The sequence below is a fragment of the Salvelinus fontinalis genome, chromosome 21, assembly GCF_029448725.1.
Source record: "Salvelinus fontinalis isolate EN_2023a chromosome 21, ASM2944872v1, whole genome shotgun sequence".
NCBI lineage: Eukaryota > Metazoa > Chordata > Actinopteri > Salmoniformes > Salmonidae > Salvelinus > Salvelinus fontinalis.
Window position 1 is genome coordinate 45,178,381 of NC_074685.1, and position 22,535 is coordinate 45,200,915.

Genomic DNA, 22,535 nt, shown 5'->3' on the forward strand with positions numbered 1-22,535 from the left:
TTATTAATGTGGGCTCCTGTCATCGCCCAAACGCCACGCTCCAGTTCAGAACCCACAATCTATGTTGTATTTATTTATGAGATCTTTCCATCTTCTGCTCCATTTTCTTGTCCTCATTGGAACCAGTGCGCGTAGACCTTGGCCATGTTCATCGGGCATCAAACGGAGCAAAACTGACTGAAACCGTGAGGGACTACTTGTACTTGCCCAATAAGAGACGCTCATTTCAGTTTTCTGTTGCGAGATGTTTTGAAACGTTTTCCGTCGAATGCCTTACTGAACATTACCTGTGCTGACATTGTGCTTCTGTCAGTCAACCGTGTCCTAACATTGATTTATTCCCCAGCATAGCGCTCTTGTTTTCAAGGGTGTATTTCAGCCCTGATCTGCGCAATAGAGCCTATGAGAGACCGAGGGAGCTTTCTCAGTGCTAGAAGACTATACCCCCTTGTGCCTTCAGCCTCAGACTGTCAGTCTGAGAGCTTGGTGGCCTCAACAGAGCTAAGCTCAAGGCCCTTGAATCATTCCGAGCAGCATAAACTGGCCTTGTGACATGCACTGTACACACTCTGTATGAGAGGCAACAGCATTCATCCGAGAACCGCCACTCTGCAGTCCTGTCCACATTCTCCATCATCGTCATTCATATGAAATCTGAGGTAAAAAAATATATATATCCGGACAAATTGAACAGGAAGGCATTGAAGTAGTAGTGTAGGCTGCATCACAGGCTGCACCACATCCGGACGGGATTGGTAGTCCCATAGGGCGGCGCACAATTGGCCTAGTTGTAAATAAGAATTTGTTCTTAACTGACTTGCCTAGTTAAATAAAGGTTAAATAAATAAAAGTACACTGGTCTGACGTCACTTCTAGCAAAGTGGGTGGCCCCGTAACAAGCATTGAGGCCCACTATGCATAATTATCCAGTCACTATGATCATTTTTATAAACAGCATCTCACAATTTGTATTTTACGTCTTTTACATTTGTGGTTAGACCATCCAGTAGTTTTCAAAAGACGTGCTGAGATGGTGATGCTGCATAGTGTCTTTCAACTGTGGCCCTACTCATTACACCTCATGGTTTTACCACTTCCCTTACAGCAGCAAATGCATGAGGAGGGAAATATTACTGCAGCTCCTCTAAGTGCCTGACACAAGGCTTGACATTGCCAAGGATACACTTTGGCACTGGGCCATCCAATACATAAGACTCTTACCATCCACCGCCAGATTGAGTTTCCTCTTAAATACTTCAGTGACTAAGCACAAATATGCTTCTGTCTCCAACGGCTTTTGTATCTTTTAAGTAATGCTGCTCGCTGTCACTGGAGGGAGGGGAGAAAAAAAGCCTGTCTGTCTTCCTCCCCATTTCGGACGTTATGGATCCTTAGGTTATTTCCTCAGAGTTATTTCTGTCTGCCAGGGTCACCGGGGAGCCCGATTTTCGCTGAAGCCTGAACAGTCGGAGCAGGGATTCTCTAGCAGGGACACAGCGTGGGAGGGTCAGAACATCATGGAAGCAGCGCTCTACATCCTAATCCCCTCCTCCATTATTGATAGCAAATTAAATAGATATAGCCAATATGAATGTGTCTTTGATCATGGTCTTTTTTTTAAATGCCGTTTAATTCTAATAACGTCCTCATGATGCTGTTGTCATGGGCTGACCTTGTCAAAATCTCCCTTAAAATTATTGAACTATACTGAACAAAAATATAAACGCAACATGCAACAATTTCAACTATTTTACTGAGTTACAGTTCATATAAGAAAATCAGTCAATTGAAATAAATTCATTAGGCCCTAATCTATGGAATTCACCTGACTGGGCAGGGGCACAGCTTTGGTGGGCCTGGGAGGGCATAGGCCCACCCACTGGGGAGCCAGACACAGCCAATCAGAATTAGTTTTTCCCCACAAAAGGGCTTTATTACAGACAGAAATACTCAGTTTCAGCTGTCCATGTGGCTGCACTCAGACGGTCCCGCAGGTGAAGAAACCGGGTGTTGAGGTCCTGGGAAGGTGTGGTTACACGTGGTCTGTGGTTGTGAGGCCGGTTGGATGTACTGCCCAATTCTGTAAAACGACATTTGAGGCAGTTTATGGTAGAGAAATGAACGTTTAATTGTCTGGCAACAGCTTTGATGGACATTCCTGCAGTCAGCATGCCAATGGCACGCTCCCTCAAAACTGGAGACATCTGTGTCATTGTGTTGTGGGACAAACTGCACATTTTAGAGTGGCCTGATATTGTTCCCAGCACAAGGTGCACCTGTGTAATGATCATGTAGTTTAATCAGCTTCTTGATATGCCACACCGGTCAGGTGGATGGGATTATCTTGAGAAATGCTCACCAACGGGGATGTAAACAGATTTGTGCACAACATTTGAGAGAAATAAGTGTTTTGTGCATGTTGGAACATTTCTGGGATATTTTATTTCTGCTCATGAAACATGGGACCAACACTACATGTTGCATTTATATTTTTGTTCGGTGTAGATTTCCACTGGGGAGACTGATTTATCTTGCTGCTCATTCAGGACTCCCATTCAAGTGCATTTGGGATACATGCCACACAATATTCAGAGATTTGACAGTACTTTACCTAAAAACAGTCACTGACCTCTGTTATGGTTAAACCAGCATACATACCAGCTACAACTTTCAGTTCCCTTCTATTTCTCATCCCTCTCTCCTCTCCTCTTTCTTTCTGTGTTTCTGAGAGAAAGGGCTTGCCCAGCAGCCAGCTGCTGAGACCATGTAAGAACCGAGGCACAGCTGGACTGGCTTGTTGGAGTCTCTCTATCTATCTCACGCCACAATCTCTTCTTTAGCAGGGCTTTACTCAGCCTCCTGCTCTGTCATCAGTCACCAGATGGCCAGCTGAAAAGTCTCCGTTCAGAATCGACCAGTGTTCGCCCCCCAAAACCACACTTTAATGCATGCTTCAGTACACAAACTGAACTTACAAATGAAGAAGTTTAGAAAAAGGCAGTTTTTTTTTTCTTCTAAAAACTCAGCATTGGACAGGATGTTGCAATTTTTTTATGAGCAAAGTCTCTAGTGATTTAGATTGTATTGAAAGGATTAATTTGTTCATGTGCCGCCACTTGGTAGACGTTACATCAGGCACAGGGTGGTGCCACCCATGTCTTATTGATGCCTCTGTCTGAAGTGGTTTACTGGTGTCTTAGTCATCCAACCTAACACTATTGAGGTAATTACAAAGGGTACATCTGAAGCACTATATCTACTCTGTTTTACACAGATGTACACTATATTGGGGGGGGGCGACAGGTAGCCTAGTGGTTAAGAGCGTTGGGCCAGTAACCGACAGTTCGCTGGTTCCAAGCCGAATAAGTGAAAAATCTGTTTGGCTCTGGATAAGAGTGTCTGCTAAATGAACAACATTTTAAAGGTATAGACAAAATATGAACAGGTAAGTCAATGGAAGTGCTGGATTGGAACTGTTGACATCACCTGGATTCCATGCATTTGTGTTTCCGTGCATTTGTTTTTGTGTGTGTTACATCTGTGTACTGTGTCAGTGCTGTGTTGTGCGTCTCACTCCCTCTCTGCCCCCCTAGGTGCTTAACGGGATACACTGGGAATCGATGTCAAGCCACTGTGCCTGTGAGAGTCAGAAACCCAAAACGTATGTGCATTCAAGTGAACCCAGCCACACGTGTCATCTCTGGTGTTTCATCCCTGTTCCAAAGTTCCAATCACTGTCCCTCCAAGAGCCAGACGGCCAATCCATCCGTCCTAACGATTCGTTTAGGACAGGTGTGTGTGTGGAGAGGCCTACTAATAGACACACACACACTTTGATCCTGACTCAAATTCTCATCCGCTTCTGTTCTGAGGCCCTTCTAGATTGATCGAAAGAGGTTGATTATGGGACAAATATTTGGGCATTGTGTCCACAGCTAATTCTAATTCATTCAATCTCCCTGGAATCAGAATGCACGAGCTAAACATTTGTTGAAATTTGAGGCCTGTTGAATAAGACATTGATTGGGACTTTTCTCTCAAATACGTATGTTTTTCGCAAACATGACTGATGGCGATGTTTGCGAGACATATGGGTCGTCCTGACAACACCAGCGATGCGCGTGGGTCTTCCGTAGATCTGGTGTAAACTCATCTTCTCTTCTCTCTTCTGTCTGTCACTCTTTTGTTTCCCTCTCAGGTGTCCAAATGAATTTACTGGTGATCGCTGCCAAAACTACGTAATGGCCAGTTTCTACAGTACGTCTATTTCCTCTTCCTGTCTGTGCTTTTGATTGGAGCATGCTCAATCAGCGCTACTTCCTGTTGCTTCGTTTTCCTCTCAGGTTCTTTAGACAGACTTTTAGGTTTTTGTGTTTTTTATTATGTTGTATGTATCCCATACCTGCATGATAAGAGGTTTTTGCCTTGTTTTGTTGACTTGGATGTCATTTGAAACCGTTTGAAGCGTTCTAGTTAACTGATGTTGTGTTCGTTATGTCACTCAAAATTATAGAAGAAGGAAAGTGAAACTCAAACTGTATATTCAGCTTTCCAAACTGGGACCTTCAAATATGAGGCAGGGGACAGTAGTGTAGTTTGGAATATTAAAAAAAAAAGCTCTGTGTTGATACTCATTGCCTATGACTGGGACCAATCTAAATAAGATATCAAGTTTGAGTTGATCTTTAACAAGGCAATATGTTTTCTTCCCTGAAGAGCAATAACACTTATGGTAGGTGTGTGGGGGTCATTGTGGATTATGGAGGCACTGTAAAGAACTGAACAGACCCTGTCAAAGAGACCTTTTTGATGTCATGGAGAGGCCAATCGGGATATGGATGGCAGTTGCCCAGGCACTGGGCCCCAGTGCACTTTATCACTCTGACTAACCCACTCACCTTACAGCCCAGTGGCCTCAATTTCCGGAGGTTACCTGGCAAAACAGCAAACAACCATGCTTTCATCTCTGAGGCGGAAGGAAAGAAATCTTCCCATTGAGATATAAATGTAACTCGGAGCGTGGAGGAACAGAGAGTTATATTTTGGGTCTCCCTGAGATGTCAGCTAGTGATGAACTAATTAAAGGAATGCTGCTGTCGCTATCTGTTCGTTTTATCGTCGTAGCCCACTCCTTCTCCTCCCAGTCGGTAGCTTTTATCTAGCCAGGGACAAACGCCCTGTCTGGAGCTACAGTGGTGGCACGCTGCCAAGCATGCAACAGGAGACCCTTACTGCTGCAGAGGAGGAGGAGGGATGCTGGGGGTGTTGTATAACACCAGAAAGGAAGCTCTATCCTTGACGATCAGGAAGTATTCTCCAAATGGGTGGGCGGGGGCTTTAATATAATATTCAACATTAATACTTTAATGTCTCCGTATGGCTGTTGCCAAAACAGTCAGTTTTTTTAAAGTTCGCTGTGTGAACGCAGCCGAGGTTGGAGAGGACAGATGTGAAGACGGACTCGTCAGCAGTTCATACGAGCTGAAACCTTTATTTACACTTCGCCTCCTGACAAGGTCTGCTGTGGGACGCTGGCATGCTACTCAAAATGGAGGCATTTGTGGCGCCCACTTAGAGTCTGTTTAGAGTAGTCTTTAGGGACGAGTCTTTTGCCTCGTATTTGACTTGTCCTTGATTGACCCAGCGAGAGTAGTTGAGGGTGTTGTTGGTATTGATAGTACTCTACTCTCCTGAGGGGTGACGGTTACCTATGACCATGTAGTGAAAGTTACAGACCCTATGCAACTCGGTCAGCGGTCATACTATAGTGAAAGCAGGACTTTGATATTGGTTAACAACGAGATGAGTCATTGAATTGAAAACATAGTGGTTGTTATTGTTGTCGCACACCATGTTTAAGTAAAGAACATGCGTAGGTTACCACGGAACATGCGTAGGTTACCACGGAACATGCGTAGGTTACCACGGAACATGCGTAGGTTACCACGGAACATGCGTAGGTTACCACGGAACATGCGTAGGTTACCACGGAACATGCGTAGGTTACCACGGAACATGCGTAGGTTACCACGGAACATGCGTAGGTTACCACGGAACATGCGTAGGTTACCACGGAACATGCGTAGGTTACCACGGAACATGCGTAGGTTACCACGGAACATGCGTAGGTTACCACGGAACATGCGTAGGTTACCACGGAACATGCGTAGGTTACCACGGAACATGCGTAGGTTACCACGGAACATGCGTAGGTTACCACGGAACATGCGTAGGTTACCACGGAACATGCTTCTAAACTACTGCCTGATTATTATGACAATATTTGGTCTAATATGACAATGTTTTGTCACATGAGCATAATGCAACTAAATCTAATCCCATTTATAACCCAGGATAAGGTAAAGTATTGGCAGAATTTCAATACATTTTTCAGAGCAGTGTTACTGGGCCAGTCATATAAAAGGTGCCTTGGAGCTTCTAAGCTGGGGGTTCACAAGTCAAACGCAATCAATGGAGCCAACATGACAAAGGGCGCTGCTCACATACAGACCAGTCATCACGTTGTTTATGTTTTGCATCTGTTTTTTTTAAAGACAAACAAGACATTTGAATATGTCAGAATTACTCAAGAATAAATATGCATTCTCTTCCTATACTAAGTTTTTTTATAATGACATTGTACCTCCTTCGATAACACCGCTATTAACTAAATAACAGCATGATAAGATAATTGTAGCCTACTGTCAAAGAAAGAATCGGAAGTACATCACAGTAAGTTTGTAAACCCTAACAATTAATAATAGATCGTCGTCCTTTACATCAAGGATGTTCAAGTCAATGGATAAAGCTATCTAAAGGCACAAACATTTTAACCATGGCTTTTACTCCTGTTGAGCCATTGTTCAGTTAAACAGTTGAAAGCTCTGCTCTTTTTCTATACCAAAGTGTTGTATTTGATGTTGGTTACTAGGATATGTTATGCAGTATTACGTTTAAAATTCTTTTTTTCTTATTTGTTTATTCCTGGAAACATATTTAACAGGCATGGCTGTTGATCCGAGTAATGACAAATGAGAATTTGGTATGACTAATATTGACTTTGTAGGGAATGGAAACAGTGCATGGTCCTCACATAGCATGAGGTAGTGTTTACCGGTGAACGACAAGTGCCCTAACTAGTGCCCCTTAACTTGCCTAATTGACGTGTAGAGACATTACTATTGATAATGCAAGCAAAGTGATGTTTGCATGCGCATGCCACTGGACTTACCTTAGCAGATGGATACATTTTGAATGCATTTTTGATGAACTCGGTATTCAATGGGTTTAGGTTTTTGATCACTTTTCGTAGTTGTGGTAAAATCTTAACACTTGTAAGTGTCTAATAGAATGGATAATCACGTAAGATACTTTAAATAGAAGTACAGTACACTTAAGCCTTTTCTCCTTAAAGGAAAAGTTCACTTTTGTTTTTACAATCTATTTTTTTAATGTAAATAATATGTTATAGAAGTGTCCAGACACTTTTTGGGGGGCGATTTTCACTTGGTTTTGACCAACTTACCCCACCAGCCATTTGACTTCCTCAGGCTCGTTCTGGAGTGTCAGGGAAGCGATTAAAAACATTTAACAAAGTTGAAGTGAAAAATTACCAAGTGGAAATTGCCCCCCAAAAAGTGTCTGGACACTTCTACATAACATGCCATTTACATCAATTCTGATCATACTGTAGGTTTCCTCTAAGATGATTCTAGAATGATTCTACGTGATGAAAGAGTTGGGTATTATGCACCACTTTGATCTCCATATTCCATTCTCTGTAGAAACACTGATTAGCCATTTGATGAGCAATATAGTTCTGAATAACACCTCGTCTGAAAAATACCTCTTCTCTTTTCTTTTTGTCACCTTTCTGCATTGGCAGAACATCTTGGGATTGAATTTATGGGTATGGATCGTTCCTTCCTCTTTAGTTTGCAAATGTAGGATTAGAAGCTTGAGCCTGCCCCCCCACCCCAACTCCAGCCAGTTTCCTTGTGCCAATGAAGGGATCATACAGGCATAACATACCATATTTGTTATAGAATGATAAACACACATACACATTGCAATATGTAGCTCAAATATACTAATGACACCTTCAATTATACTTTTTGGGAAACCTCAATGTGATAGCATATAGTCGAATTAACCCGCACACATACAAACTAAGAGTAGGTCCTAAAATGACCAACACATAAATTAAGTCCTACAATGACCACCATAAACTCACATTAGACTCATACAAGCATCTGAACCACAGTACACTATCTGTGACTGTGTAAGACACATTTATATAAGCTAGGTGGCCAGAGAGGCTGCAGTGTGGTTATACTGTATGATCAGATTCCCTTCAACTCTTGCTTTTGCCGTTACCCTGAACCCTCCTCTGTTCCACCCAGTGTTTAGCATGTCATGCCAAATACACTGACGGCATCCTCCCTTGCTACCCCTTTCATTTCATCTCTTTCCTTCCGGTCTTCCTATTTCCTACTGTACCATGTGGATGTATGTATGTGTCCGTCACCCCAACTGTGTCCCTTTCTGTTCTCCTGTCATCTCATGGTTCCTACCCTTGTCTCATCAGTGATGGCAGTTTTTGCTGTGTCTTTTTTAAATGATGTTGATGCTAACTCTGAACAATTGACAATTGATTGTTTTTCATTTAAAAGACTGACTGTTTGTAGCATAATTTGTTCACAGGACACCTAATACCTCAGCGAACCAACCATTAAAAAAAAATAGTAGGACTAAAGTATGAACTAGGTGCGAAAACGGAACAGTTCGTATAATTATACACTGAACAAAAATAGAACGGCAACATGCAACAATTTCATCTATTTTATTGAGTTACAGTTCATATGGCAGAAATCATCAATTTAAATAAATGCATTAGGCCCTAATCTATGGCTTTCACATGACTGGGAATACAGATATGCATCTGTTGATCACAGATACCCCCAAAAAATGGGCCTCAGGATCTCGTTACGGTTTTTGTTGTGCATTCAAATTGCCATCGATAAAATGCAATTGTGTTAGTTGTCCGTAGCTTATGCCTGCCCATACCGTAACCCCACCGCCACCATGGGGCACTCTGTTCACAACGTTGACATCAGCAAACTGCTCACCCACACGACACCATACACGTGGTCTGTGATTGTGAGGCCAGTTGGACGTACTGTCAAACTTTCTAAAACGACAGAGAAATTAACATTAAATTCTCTGGCAACAGCTTTGGTGGACATTCCTGCAGTCAGCATGCCAAGTGCATCTGTGGCATTCTGTTGTGTGACAAAACTGCACATTTTAGTGTATTTTACCCCCTTTTTCTCCCAATTTCAATTACACAGCCACTAAAATGTGCAGTTTTGTCACACAATACAATTGCCATGCTGACTGCAGGAATGTCCACCAGAGCAGCTCATCGCTGCAACTCCCCAAAGTGCTCGGGAGAGGGAAAGGTCCAGTCATGCATCCTCCGAAACATGACCCACCAAACTGTGCACCTTAACAACCGCCGCTTAACAACCGCAGCTTAACCTGGAAGTCAGCCTCACTAATGTGTCGGAGAAAGCACTGTTCAACTGAAGTCAGCCTGCAGGCTCCCGGTCCGCCACAAGGAGTCGCTAGAGCACAATGAGCACAAGTAAAGCGCCCCTGGCCAAACCCTCCCCTAACCCGGGCGATGCTGGGACAATTGTGCACCGCCCTATGGGACTCCCGGTCACTGCCTGGGATCGAACCCGGGTCTGTAGTGACGCCTCAACCACTATGATGCAGTGCCTTAGACCGCTGCGCCACTCGAGAGGCCCCATGATTCTGCTGGTAAATCAGCTTCTGGATATTCCACACCTGTCAGGTGGATGGATTATCTTGACAAAGGAGAAATGTTCACTAACAGGGATGTAAACAAATTTGTGCACAACATTTTTTGAGAAATAAGCTTTTAATGCATTTTGAACATTTCTGGAATCTTTCATTTCAGCTCATGAAACATGGGACCAGCACTTTACATGTTGCGTTTATATTTTTGTTTAGTGTAAATTTCACTTTATCACCTTAACCTGGTAAACCTGTAACCTCATACCTGTGAAAAGATTGAAATGCAAATATTCCGTAATTCCAAGCATTTGGGTCCTGTGAACAAACAATGCTGCACCGTTTGCAATATTAGAATATTAACATTTTACATCGGAGTGATTTTAACTGTTTGATGAATGACTATCTTTTATATTTATATATGCATCTGTTGTATTAGTAACACATGGGCTGGTTAGAATACATTGCAGAGAATGCATATTCTGTGGTTTGCCTGGTCATGATTACTGAGCCCGACCTTGAACTAACACTTCCTGGCATTCCAACCGGACTCCGACTCAGCAGAACTGCCTCCTCCGATCAATGCATTACATTTCCACCGTCTCGGTTTTCAACCAACGCCCACTAATACAATGTTAAATCTGGGGGCATGTTCAGAACCCAAACGTTGGTGAACGTTGCAGATAGAAATGCCATGAGTAGAGCCAACGTGATTCTTTATTCTACATGTCAGAGGCATTGTAGTTGGTTCTACAAAACTTATTTCTATCTGAACGTTCCAAAACGTTGCGTACTGCTGAACGCGCCCCGGGTTTGTTTGTTTCTGTGAATGTATAACCTTTTAATATATAACCTAAAACACGTTTGTTTGTCTCCATTGGGTTTGGTTTGTATGTGACACTATAGGTCTGCATGTTGTGGAGTTTTAAGAATGCATTGTCCTCTTTTTCAGAAGCAGAGGAGCTGTATCAGAAACGTGTATTAACAATAACAGGAATCTGCATTGCACTCCTAGTGGTTGGAATCATGTGTGTGGTTGCCTACTGCAAAACAAAGTAATTCACGTAACATTTTTATGCTAAACTCAATCAGTATTTACTATTAGGTATCCTTGTCCTTATTACGTATTTTGAAGCTTCCATGAGATAATAGCCTAGAGATTTGAATCATTTTATTGTCAATCACAACCTCTGTCAACCTTAGACAAAAATCTGTCATCCGTCTGTTTTTGTTATTGGCTCTATGATTGGTCCGTCTCACGATGCAGTTTTGTCTTTCCGTGCACAGAAAGCAGAGGAAAAAGCTTCATGATCGTCTGAGGCAGAGCCTACGAAATGAGAGAAACACCATTATGGCTAATGGCCCTCAGATTTCTAACCCTCCCCTTGAAAATGTCCAGCTTGTCAATGTAAGTCACTCACATAGCTATTACGTCTAACAAGGAGAACTACGCTAGAGTAACTCTCACGCTTACTTTCCAATACATACAGTTCATTCTGAAAGTATTCAGACCCCTTAACTTTTTCCACATTTTATTCTAAAATGGATTAAATTGTTTGTTTTTCCTCACCAATCTACACACAATACCCCATAATGACAAAGCATTTTTTTTGTGCAAATGTGTAAAATAAAAATAAAAACGGAAATATCACATTTACATAAGTATTCAGACCCTTTACTCAGTACTTTGTTGAAGCATCTTTGGCAGCTATTACAGCCTTGAGTCTTCTTGGGTATGACGCTACAAGCTTGGCACACCTGTATTTGGGGAGTTTCTGCCATTCTTTTCTGCAGATCCTGGTCAAGCTCTGTCAGGTTGGATGGGGAGCGTCACTACCCAGCTATTTTCAGGTCTCTCCAGATGTTATATCGGTTCAAGTCCGGGCTCTGGCTGGACGACTCAAGAACATTCAGAACTCCTGCGTTGTCTTGGCTGTGTGTTTAGGGTTGTTGTCCTGTTGGAGGGTGAACTTTCACCCCAGTCTGAGGTCCTGCATGCTCTGGAGCAGGTTTTCATCAAGAGTCTCTCTGTACTTTGCTTTCCCTCGATCCTGACTAGTCTCTCAGTCCCTGCCGCTGAAAAACATCACCACAGCATGATGCTGCCACCACCATGCTTCACCGTAGGGATGGTGCCAGGTTTCCTCCAGACGTGACACTTGGCATTCAGGCCAAATGGTAACATTTTGCTTTCATCAGACCAGAGAATCTTGTTTCTCATGATCAGAGTCCTTTAGGTGCCTTTTGGCAAACTCCAAGCAGGCTGTCATGTGCCTTTTACTGAGGAGTGGCTTCCATCTGGCCAATCTACCATGAAGGCCTGATTGGTGGTGCTAGATATAGTTGTCCTTCTGGAAGATTCTCCCATCTCCACAGAGGAACTATGGAGCTAGGTCAGAGTGACTATCGCGTTCTTGGTCACCTCCCTGACCAAGGGCCTTCTCCCCCGATTGCTCAGTTTTTGGCCGTGCGGGCCAGCTGTAGGAAGAGTCTTGGTGATTCCAAACCTCTTCCATTTAAGAATGATGGAGGCCACTGTGTTCTTGAGGACCTTCAATGCTGCAGACTTTCTTTGGTACCCTTCCCCAGATCTGTGCCACGACACAATCCTGTCTCAGAGCTCTACTGACAATTCCTTCAACCTCATGGCTTGGGACCTTATATAGACAGGTCTGTGCGTTTCCAAACCACAGGTGGACTCCGATGAAGTTGTAGAAACCGCTCAAGAATGATTAATGGAAGAAAAAAAATTATAAATGTTGCAAAAATTTCGAATAAACTGTTTTTGATTTGTCATTATGGGGTGTTGTGTGTAGATTGATGAGGAAAACAAATTATTTAATAAATTTTTAGAAAAAGGCTGTAACAGCAAAAAAACGTTGAGAAAGTCAAGGGGTCTGAATACTTTCCGAATGCACTGTACATTTGTTGGCATGTTAGCTACAGTATCTGCACGTTTCATATAAGCATGATGTGATTTCATATTAGTGACGCTTGATTTTGTTTTCCCTTTATAGCAATTTGTGTCTAACAATGCATTGCCTGCGCAGCATGTAATGGAGAAGGAAACGGAAACGTCCTTCTCAACGAGCCTGTACACATCATCAGCACATCAGTCCACAACGGTCACCCACACCTCCAGTCAAAGGTACCCCTATACGAACCTACACAACAGATTTCTTGCCGCCTCTCCTTCCGTCTGTAAAAGTCATCCACTTTTACAAAGTGACGAGCTATAGCGCACTGGCTCTAAGAAGATACGGTAATAATGTGTCTTAGATAAAGTCCTATTTATCTCCTTCAATGTGTCATATTACCGTTAGGCCCTCTGAGCCATCTTCGTCGGAGTCCGTCTCGTTTCCCCCCCAGCCACTTCCGCTTTTCCTCTTTCCCTCTGTTTGTCGGGGGGGTTTTGAAAAGCAATTCATTCACGTTGGTATCAGTCGGCGGTTGATACGATGATTACCCATCCTGTTGCACAATTGCCTGCAAATCACCTCGCTCACTCAGTGATATTTACTGGATTCAACAAAGACCATAGCCCGTATTCACAAAGCATTTCAGAGTAGGAGTGCTGATCTAGGATCAGGTCCCACGGCTCCTACCCCTTATTCATGATGATTTAAAATAAATAACTGATCCTAGATCAGAACTCTGAGACACTTTATGAATCCAGGACCTGCAGTTCTGTGATCTCAGATTGCACAAGCAAAACCGCAGGGGACAATGTATGGTGGTGCATCATTAGCTAGTATGGGACAAACCAAGGCTCAGGGAGAATTGATGAGGTTTCCAGAGAACTTGTAGAGCAATGTACAGGTCAAAGTGTCTTGTGGATTCTAGATCCATTATGAAGAAGTGGGTTTTATAGGCCAGTGTCTCTAACTATACGTTAGAATAGAGCAGACCTGGGTTCACATACTATTTTAAATCCTTAAAATACTTTGTGCTTCGCTCTAGCCTGCCTGAAGTGCCAGATGGGTGGGGTAAGCATTGGTCCATTAAGCCAGGCAAGCTCAAACGAGCCCAGCTGAAGTATTTAAAATTATTTCAAATAGTATTTGAACCCAGGTCTGTAATAGACATGATTTACAGCGTTTACAGCTTACGTCATTGTCGGAAGCGGCCATTGTTTTGACCTCATTTTAAGAGAAGCAATTCATTCTCTTCTGTCTCCCCTCTCCATTCTCCTCTCACCCGTTCTCTCGCTCTCTCTTCTGTTTCCCCTCTTCATTCTCCTCTGTCTCACTCTCTCTCTCTCTTCAGCTGGAGTAACGGCCACAGCGAGAGTGCCCTCTCCGACAGCCGCTCTGTCTTGGTGAAGTCATCGGGAGAGAACAGCCGGCACGCCACGCCCAGCCACCGGGGTCGTCTGAACGCCACAGGTGGCGCCAGAGACCTGAGTGCCTACCTAAAGAACTCTGGAGACACGCCAGACTCCTACAGGGACTCTCCGTACAGTGAGAGGTAGGAGAAAGACATCTGGAGCTCATGTTGCTATGCTATGCACTACAACCGCCCTTCAGCCCATACAGCTAATGGAGCGTTTGTAATTAATGATGGTGTCCCCTACTTCTAGTTATCTGAGTTGTACAGAGATATCCACTGAATAATCAGTTATATTTTAAGGATTATACTTGGTGATCATTTTTAGAGAATAACATGCATTTTATAAATTATGGCACTTATTTATGAATATACAGTAAACCAAGATTTGTGGTATTGCCATGTTATCTTGGTCTTCTGAATTAAAGTGTTTTTATTAGCAGAGGTCTCCTATGAGCTGTCCTATATTTAGACTTCACAGGTCCTCCTAGATCAAAGCTAATGGACAATGACGACTTCATAAGTCCCCATTAGTAAATCAATGTGTTGCTGATGAGCGCAGGTGTACCTGTGTTGTCAGTCAAGCTGCAGACAGCACAGCAGGTAGCACACCTGTCTCTGAGGTCACAGGTCGACTGAGTCTGAGAGAACCCATCTGTGCACATCACTCTGACATGCCAGGGCAGACGACCCTAATGACTGTCCAGGGCAGACGACCCTAATGACTGTCTAGGGCAGACGACCCTAATGACTGTCCAGGGCAGACGACCCTAATGACTGTCCAGGGCAGACGACCCTAATGACTGTCCAGGGCAGACGACCCTAATGACTGTCCAGGGCAGACGACCCTAATGACTGTCCAGTGCTCTTCAGTTCAGTGTCTCTGTCCTCCACACACATACCAGGAGAAAGGCCTATACAGTCCTACAGCTGATTTCTGAAATAGATTATGAATGTATGTGTATCCTGATCCAGACCATGTAGATATCCGGTGAGAAATAAAATACTAGTTGAGACCGGTGAGTTTCACTCTAAAGGAGCCTACGCTCATCGGATGTGCCCTTGACAATTTGACTGTACGTACCTATAGGACACAAAATCCATTGTTATGGATTTATTTCACTTAGCTAAAGCATGTGATGAGCTATAGCTCAGACTGTACCAGGAATGTAGTGGAGCTAAAGCCATACATGTGATGAGTTATAGCTCAGACTGTACCGTGAATGTAGTGGAGCTAAAGCCATACATGTGATGAGTTATAGCTCAGACTGTACCGTGAATGTAGTGGAGCTAAAGCCATACATGTGATGAGTTATAGCTCAGACTGTACCGTGAATGTAGTGGAGCTAAAGCCATACATGTGATGAGTTATAGCTCAGACTGTACCGTGAATGTAGTGGAGCTAAAGCCATACATGTGATGAGCTATAGCTCAGACTGTACCGTGAATGTAGTGGAGCTAAAGCCATACATGTGATGAGTTATAGCTCAGACTGTACCAGGAATGTAGTGGAGCTAAAGCCATACATGTGATGAGTTATAGCTCAGACTGTACCGTGAATGTAGTGGAGCTAAAGCCATACATGTGATGAGTTATAGCTCAGACTGTACCGTGAATGTAGTGGAGCTAAAGCCATACATGTGATGAGCTATAGCTCAGACTGTACTGTGAATGTAGTGGAGCTAAAGCCACTTTAACAAAATGGGTTCTTATTACTGATTCTGGTGGTGTATTAGTGAATACACTTGTGTTTTCTGTTCCTAATTGATCGAGGATTCTCTCTTGGTTCTGCCTGTCAGGTATGTGTCAGCGATGACCACCCCAACCCGCCTGTCTCCTGTGGAGCTGGTCTCTCCCGTGACCCCGGGCTCCCCTCCCTCTGAGATGTCGGCGCCCTTGTCCAGCCTGGCCACCTCGGTCCCCTCTGTGTCCGTCAGCCCCTCTGGCGAGGAGGAGCGCCCCCTGCTGTTCACCACCCAGCCGCGCCCCGACCACCACATCAGCCAGTCTAAGAGGAAGTCTGCCCACTACAACCACGGCCATGAGGCCCACAGCCCCCCGCCCAGCCCGCTGAGGATTGTTGAGGACGACGACTATGAGACCACGCAGGAGTATGAGGTGGTCGGCTCCGCCGTCACAGTAACGCCCATTCCCCCGCAGAGCCTTCCTAAGAAACTTGCCAAGAACAGCAACAGCCGCCGGGCCAATAGAACAAAGCCCAATGGCCATGCAGCAGGCCACAACATGGAGTCCATCGACCTAGGTAGCAGTACGGAGAGCGAGATGGAGGAGGAGCGCGTGGGAGAGGACACGCCCTTCCTGAGCTTACAGAACCCCATGGCTATAAGTGTGGAACCTCTCGCAGATGGCAGCAGGACTAACCTAGCACTCCGACTCTCCCCACAGGACAACCTGCAAGCCAGGTTATCCAGCGTCATCTCCAACCAAGATCCAATTGCTGTATAAAATGAAAAAGATAGCTTAGAAAATTACTTCAGTCGGATTCAAAGAAATGTCACTATTAAACCTTTATTTTCTATAAATTAAAGTATTTGCGGGGAAAATAATAAAAATATATATATAAATAAATAAACGTATTTTAGCGAAGTAGTGAATAAAGTCTTTTATAAATAAAAAAAAATGTGTACGTGTTCATGTCATGGAAGAAAGTGGAATAAACTAGTATGTAGCAATGGTTCGCAGTATTTCAATAGAGAAAAATATCAACGGTGCCTTTCATTTCCGTTTGGTGTGCTTATGGGAACTGCATGCCTCTGGCCCATATATTCACGACTTTCATCTCCCTGTTGACATTTCTACTCCTCTGAAAACAAAAATATCCACCAGCACTATAATATGCATTTACTATAATGTCCATACAGTGGCATACTACTGCAGCTGTGGCATTGCTTATGTGTTCATGGGCATGTAGTTTTCACCTCATTTACAGTAATGCAGTCCTAACCTACTAACAGAGGTGCATACAACAAAGTATTTAGTGTTTATCTAGCTAACACAACACCCAAATATTATTATACAGGTTTTCAAGATTTTCCCACTCAACTTTTGGTTGATTTTAAATGGTAAAATAACATTTGAATTTATTTTTTTTATTTTTTTATGTTATGCTTTTCTTGGACCATTAGCTATCATAATAATATATTGGTTACCAAGGCAATCAGCTAGGAAGAATGTTGAATGTGTAATCTGATTAACTTGTATCAATACGTTGATACTAGAAGCATGAATGAAGTCAAAGTTGATTTGGATATTATTTTCAGATAATTGGGTAACTGTTAGATTTAGTCTCGGGACATGTGATACATCCCATTATTGAATGAATGCTCTCTATATCTATCCTCTCTATATATTGCGTTCTATATAATGGAACACATTTTCTTCTAAAGCCAGATGGTCAGATGAGAAGTAATTTATGTATTTAGTCATCTCTGGTTAAGCAATACTCTAAGATTCTTGCTCTCAATATCATGATTTGCAAGTCCAAATTGTGGAGATATGTACCAAATGAATGATTGTGGAGATATGTACCGAATGAATGATTTGTGGAGATATGTACTGAATGAATGATTGAATATATGGCTCACGTGTTCAGTCTTTCAACAACACACCCGTGGGTTCCTAAGTAATGCATTGTGGGGATCAAAGCTGAAGCACCATTTTGAAATAAGGTAGATAACGAGAGCCTTTTCATTTGTTTCAACTGTGTTTTAGTACATTAGTCAACTTCAGCTTTTTTTTGTCCTTCCAAACATTCATGTAAAATGTTACATCATCCAAAGTGTTCTGTTTCTGTGCATATTTGTTTTCATCTGTCTGACTTTGTGTTAGTACGTAAAGTTATCTGTGTAATATTATCAACATTATCGCCTATTTTATTATATAGTAAGTTATATCCCAAGGATACGTTCAGGAGTCATGCTAGACATGAACCACATGAAATATGGTTCCATGAGAAGTCGTACCCTGTCGAAGACTGTCACCCAATAACTTATCACTAGAATGAATAGGTAACTAGACACGTTTTCTTTACTACATTATCACTTTTTGGGCTTCATAACCAAACCGTTAAGATCCAGTGTTTCCGAAAGGTAATATCATCAAAACAATCTAGTCTAACGCCAATCTGACTGTTGCCAGCATTGGCATGACACTGGTATAAAGGCTTTTTTTGGCCCTAAATTATACCGTTTCTAATGATGTCCCAATCTGAAATTGATCAACTTTTTTTTGTATTTATATTATTTATTTATTTATTGTTTATTTATTTTGTGGGCCTTATGTTATCTTTTAATTACAGATTCTATATTTTAATCATTGTTTTATATGTTTGGTTGGTATATATTTGAAAAGATCTGAACTTTTATCTTTTATAAGCATTGTGTTTGCCTTTTATATATTTTGACTTCATTATGGGGTCAAATCTCTCTTTGCCTCTTAGCATTGATAACCGCTCTGTTATTCAACATGTAAAAAATATTAAAATCTAAAAAGGCACAAGTATTTTGAGTGTACACTGATTAGCTGTGTGGCTAGAAACCAGAACTAAATCTCCCGTCAATCTCGGCTTTACATACCCCATGATGCATTGCTTCCAAACCAAGGTGTGTCTTTCGATTTTATGTAAATACACCATGAAAACCTTGAGTACTTTTTTTTTTTTTATTAAAATATTAAACCAATGTTTTGTGTTTGTTTGAGGGCCACCACCTCAAAGCATTTGTCTGTCCTAAATATTTTCCATAACCATACATATTATGCTCAACTTTTTTTTGTAGTGATTGTCTCCATACCAATTGTTTCATAAACATGACTGCAGTTGTACGCGTATGTAAGAGCAGCACACTAACTTGGTTGTTAAAATAAAGGCCAAAACTGATATTCTGTCATGTCAAGCCATTATCAGCACAAAGAGAGAATGAAAGCAGCTAAGCACAGGTGTGAAAGTTACTGTGGAACATGCATGACAAGATCAAATGCAGGAATGCATTTCAATAGAACAAATAATGATTGGGTTGTCTTGATCAGATCATGAAAAGCACATCTTAATGCAAGGACTATAAATATGCCTTTTTTGAGAAAGGGATTCACAAGACTAGAACCTGTGACCTTCCAGTACCTAGCGCCTTGTATTTATTTATTATTTCACCTTTATTTAACCAGGTAGGCCAGTTGAGAACAAGTTCTTGTTTACAACTGTGACCTGGCCAAGATAAAGCAAAGCAGTGCGACACAAACAACAACATGGAATAAACAAACATACAGTCAATAACACAGTAGGAAAACAAAGTCTATATACAGTGTGTGCAAATGAGGTAAGATAAGGGAGGTAAGGCAATAAATAGGCCATAGTGGTGAAATAATTACAATTTAGTAATTAAACACTGAAGTGATAGATGTGCAGAAGATGAATGTGCAAGTAGAGATACTGGGGTGCAAAGGAGCAAAAAAAGAAATTACAGTATGGGGATGAGGTAGTTGGATGGGCTATATACAGATGGGCTATGTACAGGTGCAGTGATCTGTAAGCTGCTCTGATAGCTGATGCGTAAAGTTAGTGAGGGAGATATGAGTCTCAAGCTTCAGTGATTTTTGCAATTCGTTACAGTCATTGGCAGCAGAGAACTGGAAGGAAAGGCGGCCAAAGAGGAATTGGCTTTGGGGGTGACCAGTGAAATATACCTGCTGGAGCACGTGCTACGGGTGGGTGCTTCTAGGGTGACCAGTGAGCTGAGATAAGGCGGGGCTTTACCTAGCAAAGACTTTTAGATGGCCTGGAGCCTGTGGGTTTGGCGACGAATATGAAGTGAGGGTCAGCCAACGAGAGCATACAGATAGCAGTGGTGGGTAGTATATGGGGCTTTGGTGACAAAACGGATGGCACTGTGATAGACTGCATCCAATTTGCTGAGTAGAGTGTTGGAGGCTATTTTGTAAATGACATCGCTGAAGTCAAGGATTGGTAGGACAGTCAGTTTTACAAGGGTATGTTTGACAGCATGTGGAGGCTTTGTTGCGAAATAGGAAGCAAATTCTAGATTTAATTTTGGATTGGAGATGCTTAATTTGAGTCTGTAAGGAGAGTTTACAGTCTAACCAGACACCTAGGTATTTGTAGATGTCCACATATTCTATGTCAGAACCGTCCAGAGTAGTGATGCTGGACAGGCGGGCATGTGCTGGTAGTGATCGCTTGAAGAGCATGCATTTAGTTTAACTTGCATTTAAGAGCAGTTGGAGGCCACGGAAGGAGAGTTGCATAGCATTGAAGCTTGTCTGGAGGTTAGTTAACAGTGTCCAAAGAAGGGCCAGAAGTATACAGAATGGTATCGTCTGCGTAGAGGTGGATCAGAGAATCACTAGCAGCAAGAGCGACATCATTGATGTATACAGAGAAAAGAGTCAGCTTGAGAATTGAACCCTGTGGCACCCCCATAGTTGGTGAACCAGGCGAGGCAGTCATTTGAGAAACCAAGGCTGTTGAGTCTGCTTATAAGAATGTGGTGATTGACAGAGTGGAAAGCCTTGGCCAGGTCTATGAATACAGCTGCACAGTATTGTCTCTTATCGATGGAGGTTATGATATCGTTTAGGACCTTGAGCGTGGCTGAGGTGCACCCATGACCAGCTCGGAAACCAGATTGCATAGCGGAGAAGGTACGGTGGGATTCAAAATGGTCGGCGATCTGTTTTGTTAACTTGGCTTTCAAAGACCTTAGAAAGGCAGGGTAGGCAGGTTTCCTGGTACTCCACGGGGACCAGTTACATTTTCCCACATGTTTAAAGGTGTTCAGCCCGAAAGTTAGAAACTGTAAAAGTTGGTAGATTAGAAATGTAATTTAGGTAAGAATTTTGAGTAAGGCTGGAAAACAAATGTCGCAAATGGGATTTGAACTGGAAACCTTGTGGGTCACAACCCGTGGGTCACAACCCACACGTAACACCCTCCATCCACCTCCAACCTACCTCCTGCAAGGCCTCTTACAATTTGACTCTCACCTGTGAACTCCACCCACTGACCTGTCACTATAAGCCTTGCCCACTGAGCTTCCATCCAATCAACTCACCCGACAACCTCCGGAGGTGGTCAGGTTGTTCGAATCACAGTCAGTTCTTAAAAGCCTTGTTTATACCGGGTGTTAACATAACATGGGTACTTTCTCCTGAACTTATCCACATTTTGATGCCCACATTGTAGCTGTTGCATCTACACATGGTATTAAATGGGTCTCTTATTCGTACACTGTGTGTTCTCTAAAAGTATTGACAGGTGACGATTTAGGGGATCAATATGTGTCAAAATAAATAGATACATTTTATTTTGTAAGAATCTGAAATTATTTCCATACATGGAGGGACCGGGAAATCTGGTGACAATATTTCACAGTGGACGGATAAGAGACATTTTACTATCTTGTCGAGAGTTTAGAATGTAGACAAGATCAGGACACACGATACATGTTACTGCCAGGTATATCAGGGGCTTCTCATTAAACTGTTCTTTGCCAACTTCAATGGTGTGGCAAATAGTATGTAGTCTGGAGTAAAACCTAAGGCCTAGATTCAATCAGAAAAAGCATTAACCAGCGATAGCAGACACCTGCATAGCGGATGTTTTGGCGGTGTAGGAGGTGGAACTGCTTGGAGACACTGCTTGGAGCCTTCAAATTGGTGAGCAGCTACTCTTGCGATCATTGTCACAAAGCCACACCCGCCGTACTCAAGTTAGAAGTTCAGAATGAGAAAGTGTATGCTATATAGAAATAATTACGGTCTAATTGAAAAATCATTAAATAAGGATTTCTATCAGCCTAATCGAGATGTATATTATATCTTACATTCCAGTGTTCGAACTTGTAAACAAGACTGCATGGGATTTATTTTAATACGACTGCAGCCAATGGTAATGTCCGCTTTAGGTATAATGCCAGGAACCACTTGTGGATTTAACAGCTCTAACACAGTTCCAACACCATCAATACATTAGCTATGCGGATGTCAGCTAAAGGAGATCTTATTGAATTGGGCCCTAAATCCCTGCTATCGATCATTTCTGTGCAACACGGCACATATGTTCAATGGAGATACAAAATTAGTACGCAATAAGGATTAATAATACATGTATTGCTTGTCAAATGCTGTCCTATAATCCCAAATAAAATACAGAAAATAGACTATTGGGAAATGAAAAGAAAAGTTGGCGTTGGTTGCACCAAACTGGAGATTCTGGGCGGAGAGCAAAAGTAATGTTTTACTTGGCCCTGGTGGTTGATACTGATATCAATAGTGTTTTTGTTCTGGTACACCTACAAACATAAATGATGAAGGATTCTAAGCTGGTAGTTTACTGGGGGCTCATTGGGCTGAGTGTG

At 42.5% G+C, this 22,535-nt stretch overlaps 1 protein-coding gene across 11 annotated transcripts in view; it reads left to right on the forward strand.

Moving 5' to 3' along the window:
* The window catches only part of nrg1 (neuregulin 1), a 159,750-nt gene extending 140,708 nt beyond the window's left edge, over nt 1-19,042 (forward strand). For 3 of the 11 annotated variants that reach the window (XM_055875437.1, XM_055875442.1, XM_055875445.1), the window contains 7 exons: nt 4,199-4,257; nt 7,886-7,909; nt 10,772-10,874; nt 11,107-11,227; nt 12,837-12,967; nt 14,086-14,286; nt 15,945-19,042. In XM_055875437.1, coding sequence (XP_055731412.1) covers nt 4,199-4,257; nt 7,886-7,909; nt 10,772-10,874; nt 11,107-11,227; nt 12,837-12,967; nt 14,086-14,286; nt 15,945-16,611 — 1,306 coding nt within the window. In that variant the 3' untranslated portion in view covers nt 16,612-19,042. Of the gene's footprint in view, nt 1-3,593; nt 3,662-4,198; nt 4,258-7,885; nt 7,910-10,771; nt 10,875-11,106; nt 11,228-12,836; nt 12,968-14,085; nt 14,287-15,944 lie in introns of all 11 variants that reach the window. The other 8 variants (XM_055875439.1, XM_055875443.1, XM_055875446.1 and 5 more) reach the window with 7 other exon arrangements.
* The last annotated feature ends 3,493 nt before the right edge of the window (nt 19,043-22,535 follow it).